Below are 17,556 nucleotides of genomic sequence, written 5' to 3'. Positions count from 1 at the left end.
AATATTCAACTTGATGTTGTTGAGAAGCTTGCTTTAATTAATTCATCTGGAATTATTTGCTTCTTCAACGAGCCCTTGTTCTAACTCCTTGCGTCCTTGATACTTGTTAAACTTTCAAAATCTTGGTCTTCATGGAAATTTCGCTCTGGTCCCTTCCTGAGGGACAGGAGCGAATTAGGATATTTTAGAGCAAATCCCTCAATGTGGCGATCCTTGTAACTTTGTGCTTGATGGAGATGCTTCGAAACGTCCTTGGTACCTTGTTCTTCGCCTTGGAGTGTCCTGATCTTGGAGGGACGGCAATATAATCATCATATCGCCCTGGTCCCTTGGAGAGGGACAGGAGCGATCTTGGCTTTGTATGCTTCACTTCACTTTGCTAGCTTCCAGATTTATATTCAACGGGTTCATAATGCGTCCTTCCATTCATCCATGCCTTGGAATCGGTCGTAACTTGGCGAGAAAATCATCTATAACAAAAATCGCTCTGGTCCCTTCCTGAGGGACAGGAGCGAATTTAAGCATTTTATTGTTTTGATCAAGTCTGGATGCTCTATCATGCTCATTTCGTCCTTCACCATGCCTTTGATGTCTCGATTCGTCCGAACAAGGTCAGGAATGGCTCAACTAATCATTTTCGCTCTGGTCCCTTGGTGAGGGACACGAGCGATTCGCCTTGGTCCCTTGGAGAGGGACAGGAGCGCTTTTCGCTCTGGACCCTTGGAGAAGGACACGAGCGAAATTTGACTTTTCGCACTCTCAATAAGTGACATTTCCTTCTATGTTTCTTCTTTCTTATACTTTAAGTTATATTCCATATATACTTTCAGGATGTTTGAGAGTGGTTTCAGACCTCCAGGAGTTATATTGCAAAATCTAGTTTTTGGAGGTTTTTTCAGTTTCCAGACTTAGTCAAATTCAAGATCAGGGCATTCCAGACTTAGCCAAATTTCAGGATCAGGACCTCACTCAGGCCGGACTTGCTATCCTATGTGATCCCCTGGGCGACGCTTCAAGTTATATTCATTTGATAAAATGCACCTCTCTGGACCTTTTCACATCGTCAAGACGTTTAAAATCCTGCAAGGACAAAGCAAAATTGGATTTGTAGCTCCGGTCCTCCACTGAGGGACAGGAGCGATTTTTCCCCTGGAGGCATTTCTGTGCTCATGAAAATCTTCAATTTATATTCAATGGAAAGATCTCGCCTTTCTCCATCACTTCCAATTCGTAATTCATCTTGACCCTGCAAGAATAGTAAGATATTTGAAAACGAGCTCCCGTCCTTCACTGAGGGACAGGAGCGATTTTGCTCCTACAGGCCAAAATATCATGATTTTACACATTTTATCACTTCACAAGGCGAAAACAAATCATTTGAAATGCCTAGGATCAAAATTCAAAAAAGTCAAAATTTGGTCAAAAATATTCAATTGGACAAAAAATCACATTTCATCTTCAACACTTAGACAAATTTAAGCTCTGCATCAACATTCCAATTGAAAATTAGACCATTCTGGCGAATTCATTTCATTCAAAATTTGCATTCTAGAAAAGGAAATTCAAAAAGCTCCCAAAACTGACTGGATTTTGGTCCGAAAAGACGGTAATTAGAACCCTAAGGCTTGACCCTAAATCCAGACAACTAACAAACTAACAAAACCCTAGAAAAAGCAAAGCGAAAACGAGCAAAACGAGCAAAAAACATGGGTCCCCATTTGCAATGGGGCGATGTGTGAAAGCGTCACAACACTACCCCTGTTTCCTATTGGTTCTCAATTATTGAATGTAATTTTCTTATTGGTTAAGGAAGTTTGTTATAACAGACCCTAATTAGGATTTCTATCTTGTAATCCTAGCCATCAATTTGTATCTATATAAGGGTTTGTATCTTATAATCCTAGCCATTGATTCTATCTTCATTTGTAAAGGTTAATAGTCGGGGAATAGTTAGAGATAGTCAATAATCAGTAGTGGTAGTTCAAGAGCAATTAGCTTTTAGGGTAGAGTAGAAAGAGAAGGCAAAGATTGTTGTCAAGACATTGTTGCAAAAGACATGTAAACTTCATTGAAGGAATGGTGAATTCTATGTGTCGATTCTACAATTTGCGTGGTCTCTATACTTCTCAAATTTAATTTCATGTTATTAGATGAATGGAAGAAATTTGTATGACCAATGGTGAAATTTGTATATCCATAATACTAGCGGTTTGTTGATTGCAAACTTGCCTTGCGTAGTCAACTGGAATCATTCAACTTAAGCTTAACTTCAATTATCGCTTCTTCATTGATATGCATCAACTTGACGGTGTCTATGCTTGTAGCGGTGGTCTGAACATCATAAAGCTATCCTTAGAAGATCGCACTAACCTTGTGGAGATGATCATAGCATGTCAAAGCAAGACTTAGTTAGAGTTTCATCAAAGATCATCCATTGCTCCTACATTCTTAGCGTTAGAATTAGATTCCTCTCCAACCCTTATCCTTTTTTCCCTTTTTTTTAAAAATCAAGGATCAATAAAGACCCACGTTCCAGTGATATCCAGAGTAAATCAAACACTTAGGTCATCAACGTAAGTCCCCTTGTGATTCCAGCAAATCACATCATACCGCAATAGCTTATCCACAAGTAGAGAACCTACATACAAGAACCTTGGAGTTGCCTCAATTGATCCTTCGGCGAAATCTTCAGCATTCGGGGAAACTTTGTTCAAGAGAGGATAAGATACCTTGGTATTTTATTTTGTGTTCGCATGTGCATGAAAAACACATCAACACATACCCAACCCCAAGGGGAAGTACAAGCCAATCTTTAGTTAGTGATCTCCTATTGTTCTCCTACATCTTCGAAAGCCCCCAATTGATGAAATGATGCTTGATGAATGTTTGATGGATGAATATTGAATGTTGTTGATGACTTCAAAGATCTACTCTTTCGCTGCAAAGAAGGCTCTTTTTGCTCCAAAAACCTGCTCTTAGATACTTAGAAGACCTCTTCAAATGAAGAAAGAGAGCTCTTAAGTATGAAACCCTAGACCTTAATTTTATGTTTAGACCGACCTAGGATTTGAATTTTCCCCCAATTTTGGGGGGTTAAGCATTATTATATCATAGGATTATGCTCCTAAAATTTTGGGAAAAAAGTCAAGGACCATGTGCACTTTCAACATGGTCCGACCAACTTTTTACCAAATTTTCGGGGCCGTTAGATATGATGATATTTGAGCAAATCCCAAAGTTACAGCTGATTCCAAGGTGTTTTGACATGCAAAATCGGGCCTTAAAGGTCAAAATAGGACATAATTAGGGTTTATGATTAATGATTAATTGAAGGAATAAAATGAAAAGGGGCACACTTAGGGTAAAGGGCCCAACTTTATGATGTGTGAAGTGATGAAATATGGATTTAGATTTAATTAAATTGATTAATTAAATGCTTAAAGGAGATTAGAAATGCAAGATGCAAAACACACTAAGGCGTGCTAAACTAAGTGTGAAATTGTACCACCCTAGCAAGGGTGTACAATTTACGACACTACATAGTGCAAGGCACATTCGACAATCAGCTCGACACACTCTTTGGCTGGTGGGAATCTAGTTGCTTGGACAATTCTGTTTTGCATCATCCTGCGAGCAATAGGTGTGGGAATGTGTCCATCATGTCCATACATTCTTTCTTAAATTCTTCCATATCAACATGCCCGAGATCTGTGTCAGTGATGTTCTTCCACTTGGATTTGAGTTTGGACTTCAACTGCTCTCCCTTGCTAGCGAACTTCATTGCTACCTGTAAAAACACATGAAAACTCCATGTTATAATTCTGATTTTGGAGAGAACTTTGTTAATGTCATGTACCTTGTCCAAGACCAAGAGAGAATTTGGTTAGATCATGTACCTTGCCTCGAGATTAGACCGAGTTTGTCTTGAATCTGTCCCTTGCATCACTTTTGGAGTAAATTCTTCTACCAAGACAATGTACCCTGCTCCTTAATTTGAGTAAAATTGGTAAAAGCCTGTCCCTCACCACACATTTGGAGCGAATTTTAGTCATGTACCTCACCACACATTTGGGGCGAACTTTGCATGTACCTCACCATATATTTGGAGCGAATTTTGCTCATGACTATACCTTGCACACAACAAGGAATTCAATTGGTACAAAGGTGAGTTCAACTATTAAGGGATCAGATCCAGATGGGCAGATTTCATCACTAAGCAGTCTAAATTCATATAAAGAGCAGCAAATTCATATTGTACAAAAGGAATTCCTTCAACTCCAGCAAATTCACTGACAACTATCACTCCTCTTTTGACCAGATTTAGTAAAAAATTAAATAAAATCAGAGTGAGATCAATTTAAAATAGGATGTGTGTAAAGATCATGCAAAGAAGATCTCACCACATCATGGAAGCATGAGGAAATCACAGACTATAAAGAAAATCAAGCAAGGGAAGATCTCACCACATCATGGAAGCATGAGGATATCACAGACTATAAAGAAAGATCATTCAACTACCTCGAGGCCATGGTAAATAAAGGACAAATAACCTACATGATGGAAGAAATGTTTTACAATCTTGAATTCCCTTCGGGAATCCAAGAATCGAAGTCAGTGCACTCAACCAAGTTGCATCATTCATCAAGTATGTCAAAATGAAGGAGGATCAACCAAAGTCATCACAAGACCTACATCAAACATGATTGAAGAAGCAGATAGTTTCAAAAGAGTTAATCAATGTTTGCTTCTCATCATCATCACTTTAAGCAAACTAGATAATGTTGAGTATCAAGAGATATCTCTCAACATCTCTTCATGATGATGAATCAAATCAAGTCTACAAAGTGCAAGATTGAGGTGGCATCCCAGTCACTACTCCACCAATCCAAGAAGTTCCACATCAGCTTGTCTTGATTCAATGTACCTAACTCACCAGTGATGGCACAAACTCCGAGGCACCTACCCTTGTTATCTATTGGTTATATTAAAGTGTTGTAATCATTTCATTGGCCAAACTGAGTTTGTTGTAACAAACCCTAATTAGGGTTTTCATTGTAAAATCTCGGCCATTGATTTCAAATGGATCTGAGCCATTGAATTGTATTGAGAGCACCATAAAAGGCTCAAGTCTCTCATTTGTAAAGGTTAATAGTGAATAGAGTGAATAGAGAGGAGAATAGAAAGAATAGAATAGCAATTAGAATAGAATAGGAGAAGGCAGAAATCGTTGCCTAAGTTGTAAATGAACTCCATTTTCATTGAAGTTATGGCGAAGTGTGTTGTTTCTTTACAATGTGCATGGTTTCTTGTTAGATCTTCATGTTAGATGATAAATAATTAGATTGAATGGAAGAATTTGTTGAATGCATTTGTATGGAATTCATTTAGTCCATACCACTAGTCTCTTGCTGATTGTAAGTGTGACTTGCGTGGTGAACTAGAATGATATGAGCTTAACCTCAAATTGCTATGCATCCATTGTTTATGCATTAACTTGAATGGTGATCAATGTTCAATGGTAATTTGAACATCTTTGAAATGTCCTTAGAAGATTGCACTGAGCTTGTGTCAGATTGTTCAAGTTGATGGTGAGATCTCGCCCAATAGGATTCCGCCTAATCATTCATCCATCTTCTTACATTTCAGGCCTTAGAATAGTATTTCTCAACCCTTCATCTTTTGCTCTCTTTTTTTAAACTCAAGTTAGTCTAGGACAAAAGCATCACTAGATTGCAACATCAGATGATCTAAGTTCCAGCGATTCAAGCATTCGACAATTCAAGGTAAGTCCCCTTGTGATTCCAACATAATCACATCAACCAACAAAGCTTATCCACACGTAGTGACCCTACATTCATGAATCTTGGAGTCTCCTCAAGTGATCCTAAAGCTAATCTTCAGCATTTGAGAGATTTTGTTCGAGAGGATAAGATACTTTAGGTATTTTATTTTGTGTTCGTATGTGCCTAAAAAACACATCAACAGTTCCAAACTTCATTAGAACACATTCTGAGCAGTTGTCTTGACTTACTAAAATTAGTAAGTCCAAAAATCATCTCTAATGAATTTGCATGTCAAACCACACTGGAGATCTCAAAAAACCCAAAAAAACCCTATAAAACAAACAACCATCACAATTTACTAAAAATAGTAAATTCAAAAATCTTCTCTGATGGGAATGCATGTTATACCATCCTGAAGCTCATGAAAAACCCAGAAGGAATCCAGAGAGAAAACTGTAAAACTCCTACAAACACCCCTCTAAAAACCATCCTAAAGACAGAAATCCTAATTTAGTCTCGATTAGCCTATGGGTTTCCAAAATAGGCTGAGAATCCATCCATCAGTCTAGAACTGAGAAGGGGACATTACATATTGTTCCCAAAGATTCTAAACAAGGATAACCAAGAAAAATATCCATTCCAACGATATCCAAAAGCATGAAAATTTGAATGCAAAACATATTTATCCAAATTGGAGTATCCACACCTAATATTTGACTATCCTTGATGTTCCTTGCTTGTACATGTATCTTCTTTGCTAATTCCTTGTTGATGAAGTTATACTTGCTGCTAGCATTTATAAAGACACTAACATTTTCCTTTTGAATGCATCCATGAAAAAGAAAGGTTGAATCTTCCTTTCTTAGATCTAAAATGCATGTAACTATATCATCTCCTTCTCCATCTTCTTTTTCTTCCTCTTCATCTTCTGCGTTTGCTTCCTTTTCTTCCTTTACTTCTTCATCTTTGTCCTCTTCTTTATCTTCTTCCCCCTCTTCTTCCTCTTCTTTATTTTCCTCCTCTTTTGTCTCTTCTTCATTTTCTTCCTCCTCTTCTTCCTCTTCATTTTCTTCCTCCTCTTTCTTCCTCTCATTTATAGTATTATTATTATTATATCCTATTTAAAAATGGTGGCATTACAACATGTCCCTTACAATGATAATCACCTTCCTTTATATATATATATATATATATATATATATATTCCTTTCTAATAATACTATGGAAGGGTAACTCCTAATGAAGGCCTACTCAACTCCTGATACAATTAATTTTATAAATTATTCACATGACCCAAAATAACTAACGTAAGGAATGTGTGCCATATGTCGACATCTTCATCCACCGAAATAGCTTATAATATCATATTCCTAGTTACTCAAACACACCTTTCACATGCCTATCAGGATATCTCCCTTCATGGCTTTGCATGGATATGAAGCTCCCAACTTCATTGATTTAGTTTTTGGAGATTGCAAAGTAACTAGAGGCGGAGATCTTCTTTTGGAAACTCAAGACATCATTAGATCTTTGCGGGATAACATCCACCATGCTCAAAATCAGCAAAAGTTGTACACTGATCATCATCGTATTGATGCATGCATTTGAAGTAGGAGATATGGTTTATTTGAAATTGCAGCCCTATAGGTAGTCCACTCTCAAGAATAGTGGGTCAAAGAAGCTGAAGCCTCGCTTCTATGGACCATTTAGAGTCATCAGGAGGATTATAGAGGTGGCTTAAGAGCTTGAGCTACTTGAGAGTAGCAAGGTACACAATGTCTTCCATATCACACCTTAAAAAGGGCACTTGCATGTAATGTGGTTCCTTCTTAAAAGCTGTCTCCTTTGAATGAGGAAGGAAAGTTGATATTGATTCCAGAGGCAGTGATTGATTTCAGGGAGTGTACACTATGGAAGAGAATTATCAGGGAGTACTTGGTGAAATGGAAGAACTTACCAGTGGAGAATGCTTCATGGGAGAGAGCATATTTTACACCATCCAGATTTGTTGTTGCTTGAGGACAAGCAATCTTGGGGAGGAAGGACTGTAATGTCCTCTTCTTGCACATAGTCATTTTGGGGTTTCTATTAGCCCATTCTCAGGTTCCCATAGGCTAAATAGATTTGGTTAGGGGACTTAGAGCACCTTTCCCTCATTTTGCTCTATCATTCTACTTCTGCAACCATGTCTCACACATCTTTCTTGCAAAATGAGTCATTAGGAGTATTCAGTGAGAGAAGTCTTCATGAGAACACTAAGTGACTAGGCCAGATGCTTTAACTAAATTAACTGATGTGATTTTGGATCAGACATGGCCAAATTAGTAACTGTACTAAAAGAAGGCAGATCTGTCACATAGAAGAGAAAACATGTACCCATAACTTTGTGTTAAAATTAATCAGCATGTTGTAAGTCAAATACAGTGAGCATGCTTGGAGGTCATCTAGAGTTGAGTTTAGTGTTGCAGCAAGTTATAGTAAGAGGTAATTTGCAGAAAGAATGGCAAATTGATAGCAGAACAAGTTGTTAAGTTATTGTAGACATCTAATATCAGCCATAATGGCCTTAAGAAGCTCAATAGAAAAGCTAGGACCATGTAACCTTACATTTGGTGAGGGTGGAATAAGGCATATCCCAATTTTACCCACCATGTTTCCTTAGAGAAAACCCTGTGTTGGTTACTTGTGTATTTTATGTGATTGTTTCTCTTCCATGTTACACTTTCAGCAGACAATATCTTCCAAAACATATCCTATACTAGAAAAAGAATTTGAGAAATATACCATTGCAACTGTTTGTATATTCTATTAAACTCATATTGTCTAGGCTCTACCTGGGTTGCATTGTAAAAAGTATTTGAGCTCCATGTGCATAATCCATAAGCAACATTCTGACGCAAATTAATGTCAACTAACTTTTTCAACCACTTCGAATATCTGTCAGCCATAAACACAAAGTTGTGAAACATGGAAGAGGCAGTCTTAGATTCTTACACTTTGTTGTCAGAAAATCAAGCTATACATATGAAAGAAACCTTTCAAGAAGGGACAATAAGAGTAGATGCAACCCATTACCTTCCACATTCCTGCTTTTCTGTCCCAAATGTTCGTACAATTCTTGCCAAAGATAGCGTCTCTTGTGCTACCTATATGAGAACAAAAGTAGTGAACATTATATTCTGTGCCACAAAAACCATGTAAAAATCTGACAAATTTTCAACTTAAGTTTAATAAAATATTTATGTTTAGGAGATGATCACAATTAATACAGCAAATCTTTCCATCAGATACCTCATTAGCTGATGCCACAACTTCTTGAGCAAATTTTGCCATGTTTTTCTGATACCTGAATGAGCAGAAAATGCAGTCAAAAATTATCTGAAATTTGAATTATCATTTATAACTGAACATAGTCCAATACAAAGAAGCTTTACTTAATGCAATATGAAGTATGCAAGGCCATAATCATTGGTAATACAATCCATCATTTAAGTTACAACAATTTCCCTTAATCTCACTAATATTACCAAGTTCATTCAAAAATAAGATGTATGGATGCTAAATTTAGTTCTACTGCAATGAGACAGAATGATCTACTTTCTGCAAAACATTAAGACCAAAGAGAGAATATTGGTTTTGGGGTGATTTCCAAGTTTGGGCATCCAAAAAGAATTCTTGAAGGGACCACATCAAGTGCCAAATTTCTGTTCGAGAAATCCAAATGTGTGATAATGAATAGCAATTGCAGTGCAAAGATGACTGCAGAATAAATCTGTGAATAGCATAGAAGAAGAGTTCTACCAAAATAGATTTATGTAAAAAGTTAACTTCTATGATCAGGAGCACAACCTTGCCTTCGATTCAAAGACAATCTGCTTGAGACTAACTTAAAGCCAATGACTTGTCAAATATTCCATGAAAGAAAAGCTTGAACCTTAAATTCTATTATGAAATGCTGCATTGGCCTATTAAGATTAAAAAATAAAGAATATAAGGTTTGATAATTAAACAATAATTCTAAAACTTAAAGGAATATCATGAAATTTGTAAGAAGAAATTACAAGGTTTTGATAAAAAATTATGTGAGATATTATTCACTTTCATAGCCTCAATCAACCTCTTATGAATCAAGTTAAGCATCTAAAGTCCTAAAAATAAAGATTGCAAAAGCAAAAACTAAATCTTGTTTACTCTAGATTTAATAAAACTAGTACTTAGAATAATGAACCAAAAAAACATACGAAATGGAGTAATAGAAATATAACTCTATTCACATGTAGTACATATAAAAGACTAGAGATAATCAATCAAGGATCAAACAACTTTCTTTGACTATTTTAAAGAACCCAACGGCTGCCAAATAGTACACACACTCATCTACCGATTGACTCCTAATAACTACTTGAAAGTCGACAAGCAATTAATACAAGTCATATACAACCATATTAACAAAACATAACAAAGGCATTGTATGCTAGCTACATCAGCCCTCCCAAAAGAAAAGCTGGTATCCAAACTTCAAGGAAAAGAAACCAATCAAGTAATATCATGTAAAGTTCAACAACTTGGTATGACACTGATGAAAATTCTTCAAATTAATGTTTCCTTAGGAAGGCAAGATAGCCCAATCATATCTACAACACTCCACAATCAATGAAGATGCCATGATGAAATGGGGACAAAGAACTATAGTGATTGTTTCAGCTGGAAGTAGGAAGGAAAATTCACTAAGGAAATGTGTAGCATTAGTAGATTAGTCCAAAACACAAGCCATCATATGGAGAATGCATGCACCAATTTCCATACAATTTAAAAAATAAACAAGTAGCCAAGCAAAAATATAAACTAGGCTTTGAAAGGCTTCCTCACGTTGATCACTGAACAAGCAATACTTCAAGCACTTCAAAAGTATTTTGACCATGAAAATCATTTGTAATTTCCCCAAAGGCCCAAGATGTGCCTTCACCTAATTCACCAACCGGAAGGAAAAATTATCTATCTCCACCAGATATAGTGTTGAAAGAAGAGCCAATTGCATAAGGCTAGGTATATGCAATAGAAGAGTCATCAATTATTTCAGTAGGATACAACGGCAAGGACTATAAAATAGCACATAACGAGAAAATTCCATGATTTTAGTAGTACATGAGTAGAGGCAATGGGAGCTCACCCATATTTTACAATTCTATAAGGTTAAGAACTAGGTAAGATATGAGGGCTCCTCTTCCATTGGGCCACAAATACAAATATTAGGCATTGTGGGCAGCCATAATTCTAGTTTTTTTTATGCCTCCTAATACTCTTGGTGCACAAATGTCATGTCCCCTTTTTGTAAATAATCCCAATTATACTGTTTAAGTTGGCTCTTAGTAAGTATTATATTCAATAAACCTTGGTGTAGACAAGTTAAATAACTAGTTAAAAAGTGAGCCACCTAACAAAGAAAAATAAGCCATTTATTATCGCATATCATATGTCAATTAGTGCTTGAGTTCCTCAATATTTTTAGTCAAGGATGTGAACAAGTCTTCGAGTGGATTAAGTGAGCAGCTATTGAAGAAAAATATTAAATATTATATCTTTTATTAAGGCATTGAGGCTAGGCCTTCAAGATTTATAAAAAGAGAGGGGTTCCTCATTGGAAGGCATCAATCATTTTGTGAAAACAAACCCTCTCTTTATCATTAGAGTGATCCTAGAATCATTCTAAGGACAAAAACCCTCAAGATTACAAAATTAGAGAATGAAAACCCTAAAGTTCCCTTATGGCAGTTTCATCATAAAAATTGCATTATCCTAAATGTTGTATAAGGATTTCCAATTTCAGTTGATTTCCAAATTTGCGTTGAAAGTTTGTAGTTTCAATTTGTCGTTGAAAATATTTATTTTATTTTGACAGTTTGCAGCTATTTAAGCTTATTATTTGAGCATATTTCAAAGGATTCTAATTGCATATTTTATTGTTTGTATTATGGTTGAATTTGCTGGTGGTAAACAGGTGATCACCATATTTGTAGGGGTGTAACCATACCATCTAAAGTAGAAGATTATATCATTTCCATTTGTGAATGCAAATAACACTATCCTATCATACCGCTTCATCAACTCCATTGTAGCTCTAAAAAATTAAATTTCTGCATCTCAGCCTATCATACAAGAGCAATAGTAGTGGTTCTACTATTCAAGGAAGGCATATGCGTACCAACCTTGTCATACCTTCATAGCATAAATGGTGAATGCAGCATGTCTTAAAGCTGATTGCAACATTTCATAAGGTGACTGCATCCTATATTGAAGGCTGACATGTATCTTGAAGACCCATATATCTTTGTTTTAGTGGGGATTTCATTTCTAGTGGTTGCACAATGCTCACACCAATCGTAGCAAGGTTTCCCACCATTTTTTGGACTAGCCATATCTCTTACAAGTAGTGCCCAACAATAACATTGGGATCTATAGGTCCAATCAAGTGCAGTCATAATGATTTCATCAAGTTTGTGTTGTACTATTACTATAACACTTTTATTTTCTATCATACCAACGTTGCCTATATTTTTGGCTTCATTTCCAAGTTGCCATTGCTGGATAAAAAAGTTTGTTGATTTCATACGGATTAACTACCATCGGATGCTTCAGCATTGATTATATTTTCAAATTATGTTATTATCTAATATGCTATAGTGGAGATCCAAGTGATCCCCTACCAAATTTTTCATTAATATTGCATTTGTTAATGGATTCTGGAAAGCATAGCCACTAGAACCACATATCATTATTCAATTCTTTTCTTTACAGGCATTGTAGGTTATGCAGCCTACCACTAGCAAGGGTTGTGCGTGTTGGGACTCAATTTCACATTGCAAAAATTTGCTTAAGTATTGGCCCTTTAGGGCATTGGGCATCATTTTACCCACTGTCTATAATAGATCTTAGATAACCTCTAAGGACCTCCCTTTAAGTCAAAATTGCCAAAGTGTTCTTTCTTTTCAGCCTCCATGTCTTTATCTAATCTGAAAATTGTGAAAATCTAAGGAAGTTTTGAATTTGGGAGTGTTTTGGTCATTGTTGCCTACTTCTATGAAATTGCGGACGTTCCTTGGACTATCAAACATTTCCTACTTGTCCAATATTATGATCCAACGGTTCCAACCTCCATTCCCTCTTGGTATCTCCACAAAATTCTTTACCCTTCATCCCTCTCATTTTCCTCTGTTCCCTCCTTTTGCTAAATCCCGATAGTGATCTAGATCTCCCTATTAGTGTGAATGAGGTTATTTCCTAACTAGTCATTAGTGGGAACTGTTATCACAAAAGCTTGCACCCTTGCTGAACTATCAACTCAGCAACCTTGTGAAACATGGAAACAACCCCGAAGTGTGGGACCTTGCGCAAGGGGGTTGAATCTCCGGAGAAGGTCGGCTTCCTTCTCAATCCAAGTGCAAGTGTTGAACCAACTCAACACCTCAAATCTTACTTCTAAACTACCCTAACAGCTTGCAGAAGAAAAGGGAAGAGAGAAATGCTGAAAGATGAAAGGAGGTGATGCACCAAGATAAGAGATGTTTCTCTCCCCACTTGAAATGACACAAGGAATCAACTGAAATACCCAGGAGATGCACAAACTTCAGTTGCATGAGTGACCCCAACGCATGTACGAAGGTTAGAATTTGCTAAGTGTCAAGAGGGGAGAATGGGCTTCCCACAAGTCACACCCAGAAACAGGTTAACACAACATACATGTGAAAGAAAAACACAAAACATACACTTATGATGAAGGTAAGAACACATACACAGCATGCATAAGTTGAAGGGAGGCAAGAATGATAATTTCAATTCATTCAAAGGCCAAAGGCCAAACTTACAGTTCTAGAAATGCAAGATAATTACAAATCTTCAAGAGAAGAGAAAGAGCATAGGGAAGCTCAAGGCAACAGAGAGAGAGCCCTTTACAATGAGGCTTAACAGCCTTTATATAGAAAAATGGTTACAAGAGTGATCATGACCCCTGTATGTCAGTCTGGGAGTGCAGGGAAGTGCATGCACTTGATTCTATACATGCAAGCAACCTAGCCATACCCACAAAAGGCATACCTGAGAAGGTGGATTGATTGGCCTTCCAAAGTCAGAGTATGCAGTCATGACACAAGTCACCAAGCATGGCCTCGTACCTCCCTTGATGAAAATCCTGCCAAAATCATTAAATGCACCCTTGTGGCTCCACAAAAGAAAGTGCATATGTCACCAAAACTGTCGGAGCATTTAAAGCCTTGAGTGTCGATCACGCCATCTGAAAGTGTTGCAATCCAGAAGTAGTCTGGGTACTTCGGAAACTCGGGTTCCCGAAGTGGGGAAGACAAGGAAAGAACTTTGGAACCTCGGGGTTCCGAAGTTCCGGAGAACTTCAAAAGGCTAAGGAGAGAACTTCGGAACCTCGAGCTTCCGCAATTCTGGGATAGAGAGAGGAAGAGAAGGAAAGGAACTTCGGAACCTCGGGGTTCCGGAATTCCGGAGGAACTAGAGAGAAAAGGCAAAGAGGGAAGGAATTTCGAAACCTCGGGGGTTCCGGAGTTTCGAAGAGAAGAAGGGGAAGCAAGGAAGAGAACTTTGGAACCTCAATGTTCTAGAGTTCTGAAGAAAAGAAGGAAGAAAGGCTAGGAGGGAACTCCGGAACCTCGGGGTTCCGGAGTTCCGGGTAGGCAAGGGAAGGGAACTTCGGAACCTCGAGGTTCCAAAGTTCCCTTCCCTTGCCAAAGGAACTTTGGAACCTTGGGGTTCCGGAGTTCCGGGAAAGGGGAGAAAAAAGAAGGAACTTCGGAACCTCGGTATTCTGGAGTTCCGAGGAGAAGAAGAAAAAGGGAAAGGAGAGGAACTTCGGAAGCTCGGGGTTCCGAAGTTTCGGGGAGAAGAAAGAGGCAGCAAGGGAAGGAACTTCGAAACCTCGAGGTTCCGAAGTTCCAAGAGAAGGCAAAGAGAAGGAACCTCGGAACCTCGGGGTTCCGGAGTTCCGGAGAGAAGAAACAGGAGAGGCCAAGGGAGGAAGGAAAGGAAGAAAAGGCCAAGGAAGGAACTTCCTCCGGACAAGGCAACACTTCACACTTCATATTGCTTTTCTCCTTGATCAACTGGGGCAGCGCTGGTCCATGGAACATATCTCTGATCGATTCTCACTGATGGACCAAGGGTGTCATAAAATGACAACAGGAACCTATTCACATGTTAACTTAGGTCCTAGGTGTCATTATCTAAAAGTTAGTTATAATGAGACTGTGTTCACCTCATTTACTTTGAGTCACTTAGGCATTTAATATTTGCATTGAGCATTTAATGCTTGTATCAAGGGTAGTTGTCATACATCATTACACCTTACCTATATAATCAAGGCAATTGTACATTTATAATATATCATATCTCAATATTCAAGGAAGCTCATTGTTGCAACATGCATATGGAAGGCATCTTTGTTGGTCGATTGTGAAGTCTGTAGCCTCAACACTCCCTTCCCCATCCCAATATCTAGATCGCCCCTCCTTTGCAATCTCCCATCTACCCCTTCTTGCAAACTTTCAAAGTAGATCAAAATATTTTACTCCACTTCCACTTCCACAAGCTTTCCCCACTTCACTTCCATTCTCCCTTTGCAAGATACTTGTCAAGATTTAGAAATTCAAACCTCTGACTCCATCTTCTCCCAAATTTTCATCCTAATCCTTGTTGTAAACTTTCACTCGATATCTAGATCTTCACTCCAATATCCAATCATCATGTCCACTATCATGATCATTTCTCGCATTTCTCCATACTTCTTCCTATCCCCTTTTTGCCTCTTTCTGCAAACTTATGTTCTACCTCCTAGCTTCCATCATTAAGTCCACTTCCAAGGTCCAATTTTGTATCATAATACTATATCCCAACTACTCCCTTGAACCTCCCAAGAGGCCATTAATAGTCCAATTTGACCCTCCATCTACTTTAGAAGGATTTTCATGCATACGAAACTTGTACCCATGCCCAAAGGAACAATTCTTCATGCTAAAACAATAGTGGATGTTGAAAGCAACTATGCCACAATAAATGGTTTTTAGGCTGTCATTTAAGCAAAACTTCATGAGATTTGGGTTTGATTCACACACCACATTAATGATATCCAGTTCTTAGTCAAATTCCTACAAGCAATTCAATGACCAAACAAACTGCTATGAATCTCAATTCATTTTCCAAAACAACAGTCAATCATTTCTCCATTTCCACATGATTGCAACTATTGAGCAAAGTCTAGGGTTTCAACTCCTACAAATCCACTCAACTATTGAGCAACATAGTTCGTAAATCTCAAAGAGGTAGCTCATTTTTAGCAAATCTTTAACTAAATATCTACATGGCTTTTTCAAGATTCTCAAGGAAACCTATAGGCTATAAGTGATGAATAGTGACAGCATTCTAGCTTAGGGATTTCTCTTGACGATTTGTTATTATGATTGTAATGAGAATTTGATATGTGTCATCACTTTAAGTCATCGTAGGCATTGTTGATAATGAGGGTAGCAACATGATTAGAATCATCTATCAAAGCCAAGCCATCCAAAATTATTCGATTCCAAAACGGAGCAAAGCACCCAAAAGCACCAACAACATTGGCACTATACAAGCTACATTCTTTGAAGCGCCTTTTTTTGGGGCAATCTATTTACTAGCATTTTGTTTCTTGAATAAGCAAAGCATTCAGATTATGCTTCCGAAAAAGATTAGTTACAAGGTCTTGTTTATGTTGATTGTTGAGCCCTCTAACATTCCACGAAACAATTTTCACTATTTAGAGCTAGGGTGCTCATCAAGCACATTGCTGTAATGGTCTACTCAACCCCATTAGCAATCACCTTCTTAACAACCCTTTCCCTTGTGTCTTTGGAAGATGGTCTCCCATTACTTTTGGGCTCCACAACATAGTTTGCAGATTGACTATTCCTAGTTTGCATCCTAGTTAGGAGTTCGTTCTCCCCTCTGAGTTCGTTCTTCCCTTTGATGGCAAAGATTAACAACTTTTTTTCCCTCCTAACAATGAAGGGGGTTTCAAGTACATTCCTTTGGAAATTCTCTATCTTATTTCCCTTCTAGGATTCTTTTTGTCCAAAACCTGAGAAAGGCTAGAAATCTCACGGTCTTCTAACAACTCATTATCTTAGACATGAGCTTCATCCTTTTTTCTTTTGTTACTCTTCTCAGTGTATTGGGTATTTCCCTCATGATCTTTCTTTAGGCCTTCTTCAATACCCACCTCCTCCCTTGCAAGGTATAACACCTCCTCTTGAGGCTTATCATCCCAATTCACCTCATAGGTCTAGAACTCTTCAAAGTCAGTGGGCCCCAAAAAGAAACATCCCCATTGCTTTCTTAGGCTTTATCCATACCAGAATCAAACCCAATGTTGTTAACTTCTTTAGCCACCTCATTAGCTTTATTTATCAACAACTTTTGTAATCTCTTTTTGTTTGCAAATCTTTGACTATTGGCTTTATTAATTGGGCATTGTTTTCCCTAGTCACCCATTTTCTTACATTTAAAACAAGCAAAAGAAGAAGATTCATGTTCCGAACCGCCCAGCGTTGACTTCATAAAAACCCGAGAGTGAAGAGTCTCTTGGTCAATACATACACCAATCGTTGTAAAACCCATCCTCCTTCTAGAACTAATCATTGGATCTATGGAAAGAAATTGCCCAAAGGCGCTCACAATACCCAAAGACCTCTACATCATGATTTCCTGATTTTAAATTTTT

General features: G+C 37.7%; 1 protein-coding gene across 5 annotated transcripts in view; it reads right to left on the bottom strand.

The window, feature by feature from the left end:
- Positions 1-17,556, bottom strand: part of LOC131076435 (ABC transporter B family member 26, chloroplastic) — a 132,486-nt gene that overhangs the window by 98,104 nt on the left and 16,826 nt on the right. For all 5 annotated transcript variants that reach the window (XM_059216977.1, XM_059216978.1, XM_059216979.1 and 2 more), the window contains exons 7-9: positions 9,075-9,129; positions 8,859-8,929; positions 8,618-8,720 (exon numbers count right to left, since the gene is read on the bottom strand). In XM_059216977.1, coding sequence (XP_059072960.1) covers positions 8,618-8,720; positions 8,859-8,929; positions 9,075-9,129 — 229 coding nt within the window. The remainder of the gene's footprint in view (positions 1-8,617; positions 8,721-8,858; positions 8,930-9,074; positions 9,130-17,556) is intronic.

This window comes from Cryptomeria japonica, chromosome 3 (assembly GCF_030272615.1).
Source record: "Cryptomeria japonica chromosome 3, Sugi_1.0, whole genome shotgun sequence".
NCBI classification, from domain to species: domain Eukaryota; kingdom Viridiplantae; phylum Streptophyta; class Pinopsida; order Cupressales; family Cupressaceae; genus Cryptomeria; species Cryptomeria japonica.
This window is presented reverse-complemented; position numbering and strand designations above follow the sequence as displayed.